The sequence below is a fragment of the Cololabis saira genome, chromosome 22 (assembly GCF_033807715.1).
Source record: "Cololabis saira isolate AMF1-May2022 chromosome 22, fColSai1.1, whole genome shotgun sequence".
Taxonomy (NCBI): Eukaryota; Metazoa; Chordata; class Actinopteri; order Beloniformes; family Belonidae; genus Cololabis; species Cololabis saira.
This window is the reverse complement of record NC_084608.1, coordinates 6,785,018-6,806,807: the sequence shown is the minus strand read 5'-3', so window position 1 is coordinate 6,806,807 and position 21,790 is coordinate 6,785,018. Positions and strand designations below refer to the sequence as shown.

The following is a 21,790-nucleotide window of genomic DNA, read 5'->3' as shown; positions in this document are numbered from 1 at the left end:
GTGCACGTTACGGTTACGGTAACTGCCGAAAGAATGGCATAAATTGCGCCATAATTACACGATTAATTGAAAATGGCCGACTTCCTGTTCGGTTTCGGCCATGGCGCCAAGAGACTTTTCTTTAAGTTGTGCCATGATACAGGTGTGTACCGATTTACGTGCATGTACGTCAAACCGTATTGTGGGGCTTGAGACACAAAGTTTTCTAGGGGGCGCTGTTGAGCCATTAGGCCACGCCCATTAATGCAAACCATGAAATATCACATTTTTCGCCAGGCCTGGCTTGCGTGCAAAATTTGGTGACTTTTGGGGCACGTTTAAGGGGGCAAAAAGGCCCTCCTTTCATCGGAAATATAAAAAAAAAGAAAGAAAGAAAGAAAAAGAAAAATTCCTACAGATACAATAGGGCACTGTAAGTGCTCGGGCCCTAATAATCAAATCACACAGGTGACCCTGCTATGATGTTTTATGGCTGAGAATCACACCTATGTTTACATTTACTGTATATCTGTACTCTTTTAAACTAAAACCTTAGTATTGTTCATACTCTTACAATTGGACACCCTTTTTTAAGTATTTGCATTCTCTGAGGAAAAAGTGTTCCACAGGACGGTTATACTGTCCTCTAGAAATTATTCGTTAAATGTTATCCATATTAAAATATTAGGAAGTATTAATGTAGATTACTAATAAAGACTGCATGCATCATCGTTCTGTCCCAACGTTGCGAGCTACCATTTCCATAGACGTGTTGCAGAGCCCTGTAATTTTGTGTGCCGCCTCTTCCTCTCACTTCGCCAATTTATGTGTCAAAATGAACTGCCGTCCAAAACACGATAGCCTTTGCCATGTTACTCGCTAGAAGGCTCATATTGCGTAAATGGAAAGACAGATCTCCTCCAACTTTCAGTCAATGGATCAGAGATTTTCTCCACCATCTGACTTTAGAAAAGATCTGATATATTAGGAAAGGCTGTGCCCTCAACTTCTGTTCTATATGGCAACCAGTTCTAGATCAGGTTGAAAAGATAGATACCTCAGACATTTCCAATGTATAGATATAACCCCTCCATCTTTTTCCGTTTGACGCCAGCAGACTCCAGCGCAAGAAATGAAATGAAAAGCACAGTTGAAGTGATAAGATGCTACTTTTAAGGGTGCTGAATGAGTGTGCATGCCAGACAACTCGATGTCACTAAAATGTATGGATCTTGTCAGTTTCAATACAGCACAACTAATGTTCAGAGCAAAGAATAATTCATTACCGGGACAAATACAGGGGATATTTTTTGAAAGAGAGGGAGCTACAACCTCAGTTTAATTTTAAAGTTCTCAACAGACGCACAAACACTGAAGAGTTTCTGTATGTCGACCTGCAGAGTGAAACTGTGGAATAGCCTGAACATGGAGTTAAAACAAAGTAAAAACATATCACAATTAAAAAAAAGATACAAAGAAACATTCTATTCAAAATACAGATGTGAATAAACATGTAGATATGAACTTTATGAATATATGTAGATATATAGATGTATATTATGGATATAGATATGTTATCTCCACTGGCTCCCCATCAAACACCGGATCAACTTAAAAATCCTCCTCCAGACATTTAAGGCCATCCACAACCTCGCTCCCCTATACCTCTCTGACCTCCTTCACATCAATGTCCCCACCCGGTCTCTCAGGTCTGCCTCGTCCATCACCCTCACCGTCCCCCCAGTCCATCTGTCCACCATGGGGTCTAGAGCTCAGCCACTCTGCCCCTCATCTCTGGAACTCCCTCCCCCGACCTCAGGGACACTGACTCCTTCTCCCTTTACTACTGGTACTATTACTGGTACTCATCTCTGGAACTCCCTCCCCCTGACCTCAGGAACACTGACTCCTTCTCCCGTTTCAAGTCCCTCCTCAAAACCCACATCTTCAGACTGGCATATGAGACCTGATGTTCCCCTGTTTGTGGTTGCTCTGCTACGGGTTCTGTGCAGTTGTCTGTTTATATTTTTACAAGTCTGTTTTAATTATTTTATTGACTGTACTGTTGTTGTACGGCAACCTTGAGTGCCATGAAAGGCGCCCTATAAATAAAATGTATTATTATTATTATTATATGTAGGTATGTATATGGATATATTGAGTGGCATTATAGTACAGTATTTGTGTATCTATATCTCTATTAATATATTCTGGGGGGGCTGGTGTAGTGGGTTACATAATTCACGTAGGAACCCTCTGCGGGTTAATGTTGTTCCGCCCGGATAGGGAAAGGAACGGACGTTACGCTTCCGGTTGAGTGTGTTGTTGTGATTTGAATGGCCGATGTTAATAAACGGCTCGCGCCTGCTTTCAACATTCATACTCCGCCTCCGACTACCGTTCTTCGGCACCACAATATATTGGTTTATAGTTATATGTAGATATGTCGATATATAGATTTATAGTAATTTTGATGTATATAATTGGAGGTAAATATATGAACCAGTGCATATAGCATATCTACTCTTACATAGTTATTCAAGTATATTGTTATACCATTGCTGTCTATTGTTCTCTATTATATTGTAGTATTATAGTAAAGTAATGACAATGTAATACTATGCATTATAATTACTTCTATTAGTAAATACATACATAGTAGCACAACTTAATGCTGGGCGTTTGTTTTGGTTTTTTTGTTTGCCTTGATTTGCTTTGATTTTTACTATATTTATATATACATATAATTGAGTATTATATCACTTTATTGAACAGTTATTGAAAGTCGTCTTGTTATATGTAAGAATTTAAGAATGTATATCAGATTCAGGGATAGGACTGGATAAGTGGTTACTTCAATCCTACTCCGTTTCAAGCAGGTTGGTGGATCCGTGAACTATTATTATATGAAGTGCTGTACCTGCATTCATCTGATGTCTAAAGTGTGTCTAGAAGACAGTAGGCAGGTGAACTAAATAGAAACTGTAGCATATTAGTAGACAAACATGATGACGAATTTCATTTTCATAATTAAATTATCGTGTTAACAATGACGTAATTAATGAGGACTAATCTTTCAGCGGCTCATGGCTCCAGGAAGAAGTGCAGGAGATCCAAGAAAACTTCATTCCAGACCTTAAAAGTTGCTCATAGTGGCTCAACAGCAGTTTACCCAGATATTTCATGTGTTCAGTGTTTCCAGTCATTCGTCACCCATCACTATGTTCAACAGAATTAATGGAAGCTATAAAAGTCTTACTTCGCGGGCCAGAGCTGCAGCGCGGTCCAGGACGGCGGTGGGTTTGCTCTGCTCATAGTGCTGCAGCCGTTCGTGGATCTGAAAAGAACACAGTCTGCTCATTAGTACGTTTACGTGTGTACTCAAAATGCAAAAAAACCTGCGTTACATCACAGTACCATCTTAAAATAGGAAAAATAGGAAATTCTGCGCTGGTTGTGAATGCAGCATCAACACGGCATTAGCAGAACCACAGAATCACTCCAAAACCACACTTGCAAACTTGCCAATGCCGATGGTGTGAACAAATTTGCCAATCACAGAAAGAACAGCCCACAGTAATAAATAATTGACTGAAAATCGACTTGTGAAAATAAACCATAGGATTCAATACAATCATAAATAAATAAATAATGAAATGAATGATAAATTAGATGAAAAGATTGAAAATAATATGACCATTTCAAACTAAAGGTCTTCCATAATTAGCGTCAGTCGTCTATTAAAAGGATAAAAAGTCGTCCTCTGCTCTTTCACATCGTTGTGCATCACACTGAACGTGGACCAGAGAAAGCAGAGTTGGAAATCAGAGAGAAAATTGTAGAAAAGTATGTTGAAGGTGAAGGCGGTAAGACATCTCTCAGTACTGATGGTGACTAAAGAGCCCGGAACTACTTCCCAAGAGATTCAAGGTCAATTTGCATCAGGCTCAGATCACAGATCCATCACTGTGTCAGCCAAACGGACTGAGGAGAACTCCTGAAACCAAACCATGAAAAAAGAAAAAGAAAAGAACAAACTGAAATGTCACAAACATTTCATTCAAACCTCAGGATGACCAGTTCAACAAAAAAAAAAGGGTCAATTTGTTTTCTATAATATTTTTCTCATTTACAAACAGAACCGGTTCATCACTCAAGAGATGATATGTGGAGGAAATGTTGAAGATTCATACACACACCTGAATAGGCCTGTGTTGAAAAAAAAAGATTTTCCGATTCTAAATCAATTCTCATATTAATTCCTAAAAATCGATTCGTATGTCTAAAGATCGATTCTTTTTTTTTCCATCATTACATTACAACTTTTGGTATTTTTTTGTTTATGCCCAAAAAAGGAATGTTTTGTTGGACACGAGAATAACTTTTCCCTGTAAATATGTTTAAGTATAAAAACATTAAAGTTTTCAGTTATGATTGCATAAATTGTCGATATTTCTTTGGTTTTTCAACTGTCTTGGGGTTACATTTGCATAAAATGCTAAAAACTGCCCTGGATCTGTTTCATAATTCTGCTCCACGATGTTTCTGAAAGCAGTTCTATCAGCATTCTGGGAGCTGATTGGTCCTTACAGCATCATTAGCTGCCAATACTTGCTGTTGAATCTCAATATAATACTAGTATTAATATGTTGCAGAACTACAGTCATGTAATTCATGCAACAGCTGAAACAACTGTTTTAATAACACTAACCCAAATCAATATCGGAATCGAATTGAATCAAAGCGTGATAATCAATTCTGAATCTTAAGAATCAGAATCGATTCTTGACATTTGAATCTATCCCCAGCCCTACACCTGAATGCACGTCCAACACATCGTGGTTTCTCTCAGTCCATGCAAACGCAGTCAAACAATAAAAAACTGCAACTTTCCATTTGTGATTTCAGAGCAGCTACGTGGGGATGAGTTGCTGTCAGGTCCCGTCACGCAGGAGACAAAGGCGAGTATTCTCCGAGCAGACGCCGGCGAGTCTCCTCTCAACCCAGCATGGTCGTGGGGAGCTGGATCCCGGGTCTGACTGATGGCCGGGCCTCAGGCCCGGAGCCTCTGGCCCGGAGCCTCCAGCTGGAAGTCCAGGGGACATTCCAGCTACAGCAGAGGGCTGAGGGGACGGTGACAAAGCTTGACAAATCCACACACGTGGGACCAAACACACACGAGTTCATACCCATTCAGACGGCGCAGAGACAATCTGAGTGAGAAAATGACTCGGCGGGAGGGAAAGAGACTAGACGAGCAGTTTGCTGTCACACATTGTGAGCAGCAACAGATGCTGCGTGCAATCAAAACAGATGTTTCAGGATTGTTCGACTAAGTTCTGCTCACCATTAACAATGTCTTAATTTTGCTGGACAATATGGTACAGTGATGCTCCTGTAAATGCTGAGGAATGTCAGGGTGAGCGTTACCAGCTCTAACAATTACAGGAGGCATCTGTTCCTGTAAATGAAGTTTTTTCTTGTCAGTATTTTTGGTCTTGGATTGGAAAACCTGGAAAAACATCTCAATTGGATTATTCTACTTCTAATTAGATGAGTTTCTTGAGCATGTCACCTGTCTTTGATAAGTGTAGCAGAAAAGTAAGCCCCCCCCAATTCCAAAACACAATTTACTCCGCCACATTCTTGAAATAAACCAACATCGGCATTCCTGAGGCACTTGTCTAGTAGAAAAAGCAATAGAGCTATGTGTGAAATGTCTTTGCAGCTGTATGCCCCGCTCTCCCCATCAGCATTCCACTTCAAAACTCTTGGCCCTAAACAGTTACAGCCATTTCAGCTGAATTTATCCACACAGTCTCCAGTGATAAATCACGGCCTGTTAGGACTGCATCTTGGCCAACGGGGCGGCCATGTTTCAAGGTCAGCTGAGAGGTTCAAATCCCTGCGTAAAGCCGACATTATGCGGCCATAAAACATTGTGCATTAAGCGTGTCATGGAAGTAATCTGTTGAAGGCTGCTAACCTCAGCTGTAGTCGGAGAAAAACTGTGACTTGAGGACCTTAGAACAAGAGGACCGAGATGTGAGGCCAAGAGGACGGTACCGGGCCGAGTTTAATGGGTAACTGGTCGGGGATGGAGGAAGGATTCTACTTTCAGTTGCACACTTTTGTGGGAATATGTGTGTATTAACAGGAATTAATAAACTAGAAAAACAATAAACTGGGAATTTGGTAAACCGTAGGTGAGCGTAAACCTAAATATGATCACAACCGTTTGCATAATTAGCATAATATTAGTTAAAACAACCAAATTAAATAAAAAATATATATATATATATATATATATATATATATATATATATATAAAATAAAAGTTAAAGAAATATTTAAAAAAAATGTTTTAAATACAAAAGAAAAAAACATATACATATATTAATAAAATAAATATAGATGATATATATTATATATATACATCGTATGAACCATTAATATATATGTAGACAATACAAAAAAAAAAAGAAAAAAAAGAAGAAAAAAAAACAACCAAATTAACTACATGCACAGATATTTTCTACAATTGTCCACATCACATCAAGACTATTTAAACCCGAGGACGACATCCTGCCCGGACAGTTTTGATGGCGTTGTAATATCACACAGATTCAGAGGTCATCATGTTGCTCGGCGCCGGTTGTTTATTTCTATTCATTTACCTTGCATCGACTGTAAATAATTTAGACCTGTCCATGACTGTTTATTTCTATTGGGGTCACCGGGTTCTGCTAGACCTTATCCCAGCTGTGTTCGGGCGTGGGGCAGGACAGGTCACCAGTCCATGACGGGCCACACACAGAGACACAGAGCAACCACCACGTGCACGCTCACTCCCACGGATGTTCAGGATCCCCAGTTAACCTAACATGCATGTTCTTGGACCAGTGTACCCGAAGAAAAAAACGCATGCAAGCACAGGGGGAACATGCAAACTCCACGCAGACTTGACCCGAACGAGGAACCTCCTACAGGTGTGAGGAATCAGCCTCAGCCACCGAGCTGGCAGGCTGCTAACGCTGAGGATGACTGTAATTAACTGTAATAATCTAACCAGTTCTCCGTGCAGGGATCTGCATGCAGCAGCATGCACGGGGATCCAAAGAAAAGCAGGATCCTCGGTGAAGAGATCAACAGAGCTTACACCGGTATTACTGCCACGTGTCACCAAAATTATTGGCAGTCTGGAAAATAATCATAACAAGCAAGGTCTTTGAGTTTACATCCATGTCTGCTCATGACCTCTTTTTTTTCTATTTTCATATTTGTGTATGACACATTACCACAAATTCCAACTAAATTCCTGTTAAAATCCACATATTCATGTTCACTCCCATTAGAAATGTTGTACAATGCAATATTTAAGAAAAATAAATAAAATCTTAAGCTTCCCGTGGAAGTTTTCAGAAATTTGCCAGCATCTTTGCAATCCTAGCCTTGATATGAGTAAATTATTGGAGTGTTGCTAACATAAATTTGACTTAAGCCCAATGTGCAACTGGTGGTGAGTTAAAATGTCAGCATGCTCCGCGTTTTATGACAACAAATTTAAGACGGACACTAAAGGGGCAAATCCTGGAACATTTCATCCTCACCTGCTTCATTTCCCACAGCCACTTCACATTTGAGCGGCTTCTCTCTACTGTCCCTGAAACCTCAACTACTCCTCCCTGCGCTCAGACTCCTCTGTCTGTCCTCTACAGCAGAAGAAAAGGATGGGCAGGCAGCTCCGGTTTCTTCATCTGTGCTCATCATCTTTGTAAGAAAACAGATGAATTGGATGAGCGAGGCTGCCAGTGTCTTCAGCGCTCCAACATACCACAGTCCTAGTGACATCTGCTTAGGTAGTTGTTGCTCCACCACCTCCACTTACTTAGTTACTGTGGAATTTCTCCTCTGTACTGTGAGCAAATGCAAGATTCGAATGCTTTTATTTACAATTCGGGACACCTTCCAAGAGCCTGTCCGTGACGCAGTAATGTATTTTAAAGTCATTACCCGGCTTTTTGCATAGTGCGTTCCTTGTCCCCTTGGTGAGGGAGCAGTGCTTTTGGCAAATTTGTCCTGTGGAATTAAAAAAAAAAAAAAAACAAAGAGAAAAAAAATAGAGAGAGACAGTGTCCTGGAGCCAAGAGGGGCTCAGCTGAAACCAGAGCACGAACCAGGTCACACACGAAATCAAAGATTAATGCTTCTCACATGAGAAATGTGCATATACATAATTATACACACACACACACACATACATATATATATATATATATATATATATATACACATATACATACACACATATATATAGGCTATATAGATAGATACATATATATATATATATATATATATATATATATATATATATATATATATAAAAACATATGTGTATATATACATATTTTTTTTAATCGCGATTAATCGCATGTTGTCCATAGTTAACTCGCAATTACATACACACATACACACACAAACATATATATAAATATAAATAGATACATATAGATACATACATATGTGTGTATATATATATATATATATATATATATATATATATATATATATACAAACATAAATATAAATACACACACACACGCACACATTTTTTGCTGTTCTAAATTACCTTAAGGCAGTGTTCCCCAACCCTGGTCCTCAAGGCTACACTGTCCTGCATGTTTTAGATGTTTCTCTTCATCATCACACCTGATTCTAATTAATGGTCCTAATTAGCTTGTCAACAAGGCCTGGACAATTCTGTTGATGACACAGCCACTTGTATCACGGTGTGCTGAAACAGGGAAACATCTAGGTATTTCCACAAAAAAAGCTTTTGACCTGAATGTAACATTCCTTCATAAATACAAACACAATGTAGTCCCCAACTTTACTTGTAAAGACTAACTTAAGATTCCTTGTTTTTTTAAGCAGCTCAATGTAAAACAATGAACCATATGCATCACAAACATTGTACAAGAAGTGCATTGGTCAGTTAAATTTTCCATGTAATTATGTCTAACCTCATATGGAGGAAAATAAAAGGCTGAAAAAAAATCCCCTTCTCCTAAGTGGGATCAAAACAGGGGGATACGAAAACTAAATGACTAACAAATAAAGTGCACATGTAACAGCAGGGAGTGTAACTCAACCTATAAAGTGCAGTTGGGCTATAATTAGCTTATAGTTCAGATTATTTGCTCATCTAATGTATTCAGGTGAGGAACCTCCTTCCCTCACATCTATCCAGCGTTGTCTGCTTTTGACGAGGGGGGCGCGCGCTCGATGTACTCCGATGGTATTTCATTTCAAGTCGACAGTACATGCAAATAACTTTAGTCTTGTCCAGCGAACCATCTGGCATCTTTTTGAAAGTGAACTAGCCGTTCAAAAGTCCCTTTTCATTCTCCATCTTTCAATTCACCATACTTTTCCTCAAACTACGGGTGCCATCGAGCGCCAGAACATATATAATGCGCTTTTTTTTCTTTTTTTTTTATCCTGCACGTTAATCGTGCGTTAAAAAAAACGTCGGCGTTAAGAGGACGTTAAGTTAACGCGTTATTAATGCGTTAACCTTGACAGACCTAATTCCCATCTCCACCGAGCTTGAGACAAAGTCATGTTCGCCTCCACAAGTACCTCACAGGCTTGAAATGCACACGGCAGCATATAGGGAGGAAAAAAATTAAGTTAAAACACAGATAGTTTTGGGACAACCCTGCACAAGAGCACAACGTTTCAGTGGGGCTAGACTGGAACAAAAACATGACATCCATCTTCATCTTTCATCCTCCGGAGCCCCAACCATAGCTGAGAATCTCTAGAGGTTAAAGGTCAGATACCTCGACAGCCTTGCAAGCCATTTCTTTTCCATGATCAAACTCCATGCTATGATTAACTCGAGCCTAGATGGCCCGCATGGAGTCAAGGAAAACAAGCATCCCCCCCAAAACATTTAAATGAAGCTTCAGCAAGTGAATGTTTGGCACAGAATAAGGGAGAGAACAGGCAAGGGGGCACGGGTTAGACAGAGGGATAGGTGTGCTGATCGAAGGAGAAGGAAGGGCCTGGAAATCACAGGGATGTATCGTGTTTCTGTTTTTGAGCCCTACAAGTATCTGGTTAATGTTCACAGCAAAGAAAACTTCACAATAGACCGTTTAAAAGTGCCAATCTTTCCCCAGCTCCTGCTTCTATATCTACTCACCGGGACGGATCCGGTATCATTCCCACCTGGGATTCACCTCCTGATCCAGAACACCTTCTCAAGGCACGGCGGCCTGGTGTGCTCGACCCGGTTGGAGAGACAGGAATGGGAGATTGTAGACAGACATGCAGGGCTGTAACTGAAATAGCTGTGAAGTGATATGTTTACTAAAAAAGCATGAGGAGAAAAGCTGAAAGTTGCTTTGTCTTGTCACACTAGGTCAGCTTAAAGGATTTGGGCTCTAGCTGTGGCATATTGGCACAGGTTCTGCACAGTGTGTGTGGTTTGTGAACCCTCCTGCAGATGACAGCACCATTCTTCATCTGTCCATTATTAAGATAAATGGCCTAACTTGTTGAAGCAACTTAATGCTAATTCAAACTGGATTCAACCTTACACCACGGAGCAGATACACCAAATTAAGATAATCCACATCTCAATCTGATGACAACATATCACAAATAGGCTGTATCCATCTGTATCCATCATATCCATCAACAGTACCCCATCAACAGTTTAGTACCAAGTACCAATGCAATACTACAGTTGTGCAAAAGAGGGCACAACGCTTCCTGACGATAGAGAAAATAAAGGCTCAACGAAGTCACTGGGGCAGCCCAGGCCGAGCTGGACTTCCTGATAATCTTATCCATCTCTCCCTCTCTGGGATGCCACTCTACCAACAGACCACTCCCTACAGAACGGCTGATGCCACTACAGAGTCATGAAGGTCTTCAGGAGTCCCCCTTTCGCTCCACAAGCCCTCAGTCTTCTCAGAAGGCAGAGCCTGCTCTGTCCTTCCCTGTAGATCGCATCAGTGTGGTGAGTCCAGTCCAGTCTGGTGTTGAGGTGAACACCCAGGTACTTATAAGAAGCCACTTGCTCAATGTCCCTGGATGTTCACAGGTGAGGGGAGGGCAGAATGGCATCTGCCAAGATCCACCACCATCTCCTTGATTTCCCCTGCGTTGATCAGGAGGTCGTTTCGCCGACACTAGTCCACAAAGTTCTCCGTCAGTCCTCTGTACTCTGCGTTGTCATCGCCTCTGACGAGGCCAACAATCGCAGAGCCGTAGGAGAACTTGTAGTACACAGCTGTCGGTGTCTGAAGTCTGCTGTGTAGAGGGTGAAAAGAAAGGTGGCCAGGACAGTCCCCTGGGGGGCACACAGTTCCTGTTTCTCACAAACTATGGTCGGCCTGTGAGGTAGTCCAGGATTCTTGAAGACAGCTGGTTGTCCACACCCATTGTAACACCAGTTTGTCCCTCAGAATCACCAGCTGGATGATATTAAACGCACTGGAGAAGTCGAAAAAGGTGATTCTCACAGTGCTGCCGGGCTTTTCCAGGTGAGTGAGAGCCCAATGTTACAAGAAGATAACAGTGTCCTCCACTCCAACATTAGGACGGTAGGAAAACTTTAGTGGGTCCATGGAGGGGCCCACCTCAGAGCGGAGATGTCCCAGGATCAGTCTCTCCAGCGTCTCCATCAGGTGGCAGTTTTAGGTACCGGAACCACACATACTTACTTAGGCCCGTCGCTCCCAGTGGAGAATAGACCACCGACGACTCTTCTCCATTTAACAAGGTTTTGGGCCTCCCCCCAGCTGATTCCATGGCTCTTGAGTTCTGCCTCAGTGTCCCGTCTCCAGCTGTTTTTGGGTTGTCCTCTCTTTCTCTTCCCCTGGGGGTTCCAAGTCAGGGCCTGGCGTGTAGTAGTAGCTGCCGGTTTCCTCAGGGTGTGTCCGATCCATCCCCACTTTTGCATCAGTATTTGTTTCTCTACTGGCTCCTGTCTTCCTCTCTGCCACAGTTCCTCGTTTCTGATTTTGTCTGGCCACCTGATTCTGAAGATGCGCCTCAGACAGCAGTTGATGAAGTTTTGTATCCAACCCCACATGGAACCACACATGAGGTCTCCCAAATCTGTGGTATGCCTCTCAGCTCGAGGCCCATGTTGAAGACATGCTCCATAACTCCAGACAGTTCGTTTGCACAGGACTTAAATAGCCATCTGGTCCCGCTGCTTTCCTCGCTTCCTCACGAGCTCTTTTCTCACCTGGTCTGCTGTGAAGGACAGGGGTGGGGGATGACTGGCTCCATCTCGGTGTGAAGTGGTTGTATCGTCTGATGAGCCAGAGGAGTGAGGGGGGCACAAGCCAGGTGGCAGCAAGTGAGAGACCAGTTGCATGGGGGGGAGGAGTGGGTGCTTGATCAAACCTACTGAAATATAGATGCAGATCGTTGGCCCACTGTCGATCGCCCTCAGCCTCTTCATGGGGTGTTTTGTAGCCTGAAATGGTTTCCAGACTTCTCCACACCCCTCTGATGCCCTGGCACTGCAACCGCTGCTCCATCTTCCTCGCGTTGCTGGCCTTTCCCTCCCTGATCTTCTTTACGGTCCTCAGTTCATCCTCATTCACTGATCCCTGATCTCTCCCCCTCCTCCTTCAGCAGACCTTTAATATCAGGGTTAATCCACGGCTTGTTACTTGAGAGTAACCCCGTACCACCCTGGACGGGTCGTTGTTCTCGGAGCAGAAGTTTATGTAGTCCGTTATGCAGAAAAGGTGATGCTTACATATGTCTGTTGATCACACCACCCATCAGCCACATGCCAGCATCCGCCGTCGAGCGGAACCCCATACAGAGAGCCTTGGGGCTTTAACTTGTTTCTTGTTTTTTTACGGCGAAGGTCTGGAGTTTGTGTCAATTAAAAACTGGCAGGAGAGAGTGAAAAAGAGAAACCAGGGCAGCAAGCCAACCAAGAATTAAAGCTGCAAGCAGCGATGAACGGGCCCTCGCACTCACGGCCACCGCCCCCCTTAAGCATATCAGAAATGACACCACCCACAACTTCCTATGTCAAACCATTCAAAAGTTATAGCAGAAAAAAGGGACAACCAATCAGAAGAAGGGGCGGGGCTAATTCAGGCCAATGAAGGTCAAGGACTCCATACAGAATCTGATGACACCACCCACGACTTCCTATGTCAAACAATTAAAATGTTATAGCAGAAAATCGGGACAACCAATCAGAAGAAGGGGCGGGGCTAATTAAGGCCAACGAAGCTTAAGAACTCTTTACAGAGTCCCATGATACCACCCACGACTCCCTATGTCAAACCATTAAAAAGTTATAGCAGAAAAAAGGGACAACCAATCAGAAGAAGGGGCGGGGCTAATTCTGGCCAATGAAGGTCAAGGACTCCATAAAGAATCTGATGACACCACCCACAACTCTCTATGTCAAACCATTCCAATGTTATAGCAGAAAATCGGGACAACCAATCAGAAGAAGGGGCGGGGCTAATTAAGGCCAACGAAGCTTAAGGACTCATTACAGAGTCCCATGACACCACCCACAACTTCCTATGTCAAACCATTCAAAAGTTATGGCAGATAAAAGTATTCTAGGGGGCGCTGTTGAGCCGTTAGGCCACGCCCATTAATGCAAACCATGAAATATAAAATTTATTGCCAAGTCTGGCTTGCATGCAAAATTTTGTGACTTTTGGAGAACTATCAAATATGGACCAATCACATGAAGGGGGGGCGCGCCTTTTGGCGTCTAGCGTCGCCACGGTAACACTTTTGAAAGAGAAAAGTAATGCGTGTAGTCGCAGGATGTAGACGCACATTTTGATGTATAACACACCTGGGTGCACGTTACGGTTCGGGCTGAATTAACTGCCGAAGGAATGGCATAAATTTCGCCAAAATGACACAATTTATTCAAAATGGGCGACATCCTGTTCGGTTTCGGCCATGGCTCCAAGAGACTTTTCTTTAAGTTGTGCCATGATACAGGTGTGTAGCGATTTTCGTGCATGTACGTCAAACCGTATTGTGGGGCTTGAGGCACAAAGTTTTCCGGGGGGCGCTGTTGAGCCATTTTGCCACGCCCATTAATGCAAACCATGAAATATCAAATTTATCGCCAGGCCTGTCTTGCATGCCAAATTTGGTGCCTTTTGGGGAACTATCAAATATGGACCAATCAGATGAAGGGGGGGTGCGCTTGTTGGCTTCTAGCGTCGCCACGGTAACACTTTTGAAAGAGAAAAGTAATGCGTGTAGTCGCAGGATGGAGACGCACATTTTGATGTATAACACATCTGGGTTCACAATACGGTTCGGGCTGAATTAACTCTCGAAGGAATGGCATATATTGCTCCAAAATTACGCAATTAATTCAGAATGTTCAAAATGGCCGACTTCCTGTTCGGTTTCGGCCATGGCGCCAAGAGACTTTTCTTTTAGTTGCAACATGATACAGGAGTGTACCAATTTTCGTTCATGTACATCAAACCGTATTATGGGGCTTGAGGCGCAAAGTTTTTTCTGTCTGAACCAATCAGATGAAGGGTGGGCGCGCTTTTTGGCGTCTAGCGTCGCCACGGTAACGCTTTTGAAAGAGAAAAGTAATGCGTGCGGTCGCAGGAGGGAGACGCACATTTTGATGTATAATACACCTGGGTGCACGTTACGGTTCGGGCTGAATTAACTGCCGAAGGAATGGCATAAATTTCGCCAAAATGACACGATTAATTCAAAATGGCCGACTTCCTGTTCGGTTTCGGGCATGACGGCAAGAGACTTTTCTTTAAGTTGTCCCATGATACAGGTGTGTACCGATTTTCGTGCATGTACGTCAAACCGTATCGTGGGGCTTGAGGCACAAAGTTTTCAAGGGGGCGCTGTTGAGCCATTTTGCCACGCCCATTAATGCAAACCATGAAATATCAAATTTTTCGCCAGGCCTGACTTGGGTGCAAAATTTGGTGACTTTTTGGGCATGTTAAGGGGGCCAAAAAGGCCATCACTTTGTCAGAAGAAAAATAATAATAAAAATTCCTGCAAATACAATAGGGCCTTCGCACTGCAAGTGCTCGGGCCCTAATAAGAGTCATATCATTGAAACAGGGGATACGGTTTCCTCTTGGAGCTCCTAAAACATGCCCCTGGAACCCCACCACAGGGATCGTTCATAGTGCAAAGCCAGGGCAATGCAGGACAGAGTCATTCCCATGTACATTGTAAAGATTATTTTGGGAAACAGCCAAAATCTCCCGGCAAGTTTTCTATTTGTGCTTCAGCCTCAGAATTAAAAGAGAAAAGAAAAAAAGATAAAACAACTACAAGGCATGGTATCCATTAATCAGGTGTGTCATTTATGTGATTAATAGCTGCTTGTGTGTGCAGTAGCAGTATTAAAAGTGATGGAGAGCCTAAAGCTAGAACAAATGAATCTGACATAGTGAATCAGACTGATTTCGGTACTTCTGAGGCAGTCAATCACGTGCATAAATTTTCTCAGACCATGCTAAAAAGCTCAAGGTAAGAACATAAAATATTTAAGCAGTTCTTGGGCCGTAAGGAAACCATAAATACACTGTATGGCACTGTTAACATCCTTTTCCATATTTTGTGTATAGCTCCGGTGATGTGTGTCTTATTAGGACCTGCTTTTTACAATGTGAACCTTCTGATTTCACTTGAGTTGGATGGATGTTGTACCTTATATATTCTCCTTGGTTACCAATATTCAGCTAACAGAGAGGAGATCGGTGCGCCTGCAGGCCCTCAATATTACCATACCCTATCTGGACTCGAGTTGTAACCGTCTTCAGCTGTGAACAGGATAGCAGCTGTAACACAGCGGTCCAGGGATCACTTCCCACATGTCTCCATCACAGCTTGGACACTAAACTTAATCATGTTACTCTAATCTGTAAGTGACCACTAAACATTTAGAAGGTAGATTGAGAGGAAAGCATGTTACTCTGGACTCAAAGGAGGTTTTCAAAATAATAAAGAACAAATAGATAAATAATTAAATGTTTTGGACAATGCTTCAAGGGACAAATGGGATCAGTGTTTACAATTACAGCTAATACTTATTTACAGATCGACTCCCATGAAAGTACAGATCTGATTTTATTAGTTTTTTATGAAACACAAAGTGGCCTTTATTTCAGTAGTTTGAAAGGAAATGTTAGGGCAGAGAGAAGGGGAGTGTCACAGGCTGGGATTTGAACCTGGACCGCCTGCGTGAGAACGACAGCCTTAAAATATGGTGCGCTTGCTCGACCAAGTGAGCCACCTCAAACCCCAGACTACATACATTTAAGCTGGATTTTAAAAGGTCACCAAGCCAGGCAGCAAAAACCCTTGATCAGACACAAATTAACGAGTGATTGGCACCTGCCAATCAGAACTCCATAGTTAAGTTTAAACAACTCAAAGACATAAAAAAAGAGGCTGAGAGATTGATGAAACGTTTCAGGCATCATTAGTATCTGGAGCTGCCAGCGACTCCACATTCCAGTTACGCCCAGTGAGATGGAGGACCGACACGTGAAGAACGGAAACCAGTAAACAGTAAACAAAGAGACAACAAAAACGAAGAAGCAGGAACATATCAACCCATTTTAAACAACTGTCATTTTTATGTGGGTTTGGTCAACAAACTGTGGTCTGGACATCAGAGGAACTGTGGGGTGACCGAGTTGTTGTGGCATCGTGCAGAGTGTGGCCCTCATCACTAATACGTCATGTACCGTAATGTGAACAACAAAGAGAGTTCAAGACTCCATAGTACAAGACAGCACGTTGTGCCGTCCGAACTAGAACTTGTGTGCAAGAAGGTCTCAAAATCCTTGGATATCATAAAAAAGGTTAAACCCTTTTTAAAAGTAAGCACTTTATTAACTTTGTACAACAGTTTAATTGATTCCCATATCTCTTATTGTAGTTTAATTTGGGCTAGCACTTATCTTTCTTTTTTACAACCTATCCATAGACTCCAAAAATCTGTTGTAAGAATTGTTACTAAATCTCCACGTTTAACACCATCCACACCTCTGTTTAAAAAATTACAAATACTAACAATCTACAATGTGAATAAGTATCAAACAGGAATCCTAATGTATAAAGTCACATGCTCTCCGTTAACTTGAACCAGATATTTTCATAATTATTTTGAGTTTAATTCTTATTATCATTCATACTCCACAAGAAGAAGGAATGATTTGCATATCCCCTTCTGCAGAACCGCAGTTGCTACATTTTCATTTATGTATCAAGGTGTTGTGCTGTGGAACAGTTTAAAACATCTAAGTGAAACATGCTCAACATTATCTGCATTCAAAAGAAAGCTGAAAAAAAGTTTATAGATTTTTAATATATCAGTGTTTTACATTCACCATTATTCAAATATATTTCTAAGCTATTTAATTGTATTCTGAAGTATCGTATAACTCTGAGTTATCAGTTATACTGTATAGGCCTACGTATTGTGCTTATAGGGTTTGGGAATTATGTTTTTAATTTTTTCTTGTTTTTAGGAGGAGGGAGTCGCTTGTGTGGTCATAAAAAGCCTTTCGGGTTTTTATGACCTCTCCTGCACATCTTTTCTTAACTTTTTTTCCTCTGTGTAATGTTCCTTTTTACGAGTGCAAACAATAAAACAAACAAAGAACAGCACAACCAACGACCAGCCGGAGCATCAGGTTCAAGAGCTTTTGCAACAGCGTGAGAGATCAAGACAAGAGACAGTTTGATGCATAGAAAAGGATGAGATACTCAAACTGAGTCTCATGCTTCCTTCAAGGGGTAGAGGGTTGAGCATTACAGGGTGAGTCATGTAATTAGGCCGGCTAGCTAGAGCTGGACTCCTGTCCAGTCTGTCTGCTGCGCAAGGAACACAGTCCAGTTTGACAGAAAATTAGCTCATTCATTGAAAAGACCCCAAACTTTCCAAAGGGGTGCAAGAATCAGCTGCCGCACCTTTACATATCATTAAAGGCCCGCAGGACTGCCGAACAAACTGGCAAGCCCACATCAATAATGCTGAGAAACAACGAGGCAAGAGCCAAGCCTATTAGCAACTAACAGGAGAGGAATTCATGGGTAATGACTGACCGCAAAATGAGGGATCTCAGAGCCGGCCTAAAGGTCTGCTGACAGAAACTTGGTCTTCATAGAGCCCCACCTGACGCAGGTGGAAATTGAATATTGTATTAAATTTCCTGTGGCTTATGGACTTGGCCGTGGAACAATGAGTGTGGAAGAATTTATAGAAAACACACTTGAGTAGCCCACTTTAATTGGAAAGAGCCAAACTGTCTGCGTCCTTTTTAATAAAGCTCGGGATACACACCAGCAATCGCATTTCACGTCGGTTCCACTGTGCACCGACGACAAGTATGCAGAACGAGGCAAACTGATGAGCCTCCACACCTGCTGAAAGACAATATGGGGGGATATTTGCGCCATTTCTCTGACATAATCGGATTAGGGAGGCTGTGAGAGGCGGTCCCGACTGTCTGATGAGGACAGGTGGGGAGAGACCCCACCAACTCAAGTCTGCTTTGAGTCATGTGGATGTGAATTCCCTCCCTTTCCATCCCTGACACGTCCTCCTCCTCTGGTCCTCCGCTCTTCCTCCAGACAGAATGAACGGTAACTGATGCGCCATAATTACCCAGGTGAGGCCTGAGCGTTTCCATGTGAGCAGCCTGCGTCGCGGGGCCTGTCAGATTAACGTGATGGGTGTGTTTTCGCTCTGCCGTTTATCCTTTTTCTAAAGTATCCCCTCCCGCGGCCTTGTGGAGTAGAAGGTGGAGCCTTTGGAGATTTGGTGGTGGGGTTTTACAGGAAGGGGACAATTAAGGTTTTATTAATGGCGTGCCACTGATGTTAGCCATGTTCACCTGAATGTTGCGTCTGACTGCTGGTCTCCGCTGAAAGGTGAGATGGTTGTACTTCTGCGTTTCACAGTCTGCCTGTCTGTGCGTTTGGCTAACTATATGACAGGCTGGCTTATATCTCAGTGTCAAGTAGAAAAGAGAGGAAACACGTAGTTCTGCTTGTCTGGAGCGCGGCAGTTTTCACTTATACCTCCATATTAACGGTGAGAGACGCTAAAAGCAGTTCACTCACTCCCCATCGGACAAAAACAGGAGTATAAGGACAGAAGGAGGAGGAAGGCACTCTTTGTGTGGGAACAGTAGAGGCCTTTCATGTTATTCTCACACACTTTATACTTCTGTGGCTGTGAAGACAAGATTTAACCACAGCCTTAATGTATCAGGTTTATTTAATCCTCTCAAGAGATAAAAGCCCACTGGGTTAATTTAGACCCCGACTTCTGCCTCAAAATGATCAATTCAACATCCGGCTGGCTCAAAGACATGCCAATGACATTTAAGATGGTAATTTACCACAGAAAATATGAAAAATACGTGAGCTGGTTTTCTTTTTGCCGTCATCATGGTTGCTGGTCTTTAAGACTAGTTCTAAGATGAAAAGTATTTTATAGGCTCTAGTCAAAGACTGGGACAAATATTTGAAGTCTCTGCTGGAGAGAGGAGGCTGGGTGGAAGGTGAATAATTTCTTATTAGCAACCATATTTTAACATATTAAATAACATTTACTCTGAAGTAAATGTTATTTAAGAAAACTAAATATTTTTGTCCGACGAAAAGAATCAGCAAGTTACATTGTAAAGCCATGGACAAACTGAACTTTATTAAATCAACAGTCAAATCAGCAATCAAACAACTTTTTCAAGTTATCTCAAATACAACATAAATGACAGAGATACCTCGTTGTGTCCGACTTTGACTCCGTGGTGATGCAAAAGCATGTGAGTTTTAGTATTATCCTGTACGTGTTCGAGTCCTGTATATATAATCAGTGGGTTTTTACTCTAACTGTTTACCACGGGTGGGACATCCCGGTCTCTGCATGTTTCAGATGTCGCCCTGCTTCAACGCACCCAGGCACGGATGACTGTCATTAACAGGCTTGTGCAGACCTGCATGACAAGCTGATGATGAACCACTAATTGAACACTAATTTGAATCAGGTGCGTTAACAGCTGGAAAACATCTTAGGCCCCGTTTACATGTAGCAAAAACGGTGGTGTTTTCATGCGTTTTGGCCGTTCGTTTACACGAAAAGTCACCAAAAACGATCAGTTCTGAAAAACTCCAGCCAAAGTGGAGATTTGCAAAAACTCCGTCTTCACGTTTGCTTGTAAACAGAGGAAAACTGACATTTAGGCTTCAGAACGTCACATTATGAGACAGAAACGTCACCAGCGTCATGTGTGCGACCTGTGTTTACAATTTGTTTGGCCACCGTCAATATTTTCTTGTATTTTACTTGTTTTATATTCTAACGTCACACTTAAAAGTAACTCCACTTCTCTGTCACTCCAAACCAAAGACTCTGGTTCATCTTGGAAGTAACTGGAAGTTACTCGTGTCATTTGTTGATGTTTTTTTCCAGGATTCTGATTGGCTAGCATGACTTTATCTTCTCGTTACACTGCCCCCTGTAGGTTTGGCTGCTCATAGCACCTTAACAGCTATTTATGCGGCTTCGTGTAAATGATGGTATTTTTCAAAACGTAGGTGCAAAGGTGCACATTTCAGCATTTTAACAATGAATTAAAAGTTATGAAATATGTTGAAAGCAAAAAAGAAACAAACAAATCTACATGCCAAAACTGTGAAACCATCAAACAAATAACTATCTCTTTTGCAGAGATTGTTTCTTTCAAGCAGTAAAGCTTTTTAGTACTCAAGCTCAAAAGTCAGAGTGAACGTTGCACTTTTCCCTGAAAGGCACTGATGCAGCATCCCTTTGAGCTCTGTTTGAGAGATTAGCTAGTTATAATCAGCCGTGGTTAGAGGGCGAGATTAGGTCTTGGAGCTCCACCCTCATGCCTGGCTAAATATCAGGGAAACATAATGCCAGCTTCATTAGTATCACTATCTGCCCAACACCATGAAGTGTTTTCTTTGGGGCCTGCCAGAGTGAGAGCTGAACATGCACAGGCCCTGCCCATCATTATCCGTGTTCAAGATGCCTTATTCCTCAGCCATCCATAACAATCTACGCATCAAATGAAACCCTTCTGGTTTCCAAAAGTCCCAACATCAGGGCTTTGACTTGACTATGAAGTATGCCATAATTCAGGCACTTTTACATTCTGAAGTTGGCAAATTACAAGCCTGGACCCTGAACAAACACACTAGCACAGACAAGGCTTCTTTAGAAAGGGAGGATGTCGAAATTATGTCAATTTTTCTCCCTCAATTGTTTCTTTGACATGCAGTAATGACTCTGGCTGAAGAAAAGGAGACCACCAAAGGGGGAAAACATCATGACAGCACATGAAAACGTCGAGGTAGTCTTTCAAAATAGAGACAATATACAAAGGAAACAGTCAAATGTGGCTCTAACCATTAGAAAAGGTTCCTTGGTAATGAAGTAATAGTGCATTTTCAGTTCCAGCAGTGAATTACAAAACACGGTGAAGTGGCTGTTATCTGTTTATTTAAAAGGAGCAGAGGAAAAAAAGGTTACTGAAAATCTTTACAGTAAAACTCCAAATCTAATGCTGCATTTCGAATTTCAAATGGAGCCAATTTAAGTTGTAAAAAGTAATAATATTACTTCAAACAGGCGATTCTAATAAAGTATCCGAGTATTTGGTACAGAAGCGGGATGGATGAAGGGCCGAGTGATCGGTTTGCTTGCTGGAAGCGTTGGAGATGTTTTGGGTGTGAAGCGTCACACAGTTTG

The 21,790-nt window shown here is 42.1% G+C and overlaps 1 protein-coding gene across 5 annotated transcripts in view; it reads right to left on the bottom strand.

The window, feature by feature from the left end:
- Positions 1–21,790, bottom strand: part of mpp7a (MAGUK p55 scaffold protein 7a) — a 180,955-nt gene that overhangs the window by 104,075 nt on the left and 55,090 nt on the right. For all 5 annotated transcript variants that reach the window (XM_061712949.1, XM_061712950.1, XM_061712951.1 and 2 more), the window contains exon 4: positions 3,239–3,316. In XM_061712949.1, the coding sequence (XP_061568933.1) occupies positions 3,239–3,316 (78 nt within the window). The remainder of the gene's footprint in view (positions 1–3,238; positions 3,317–21,790) is intronic.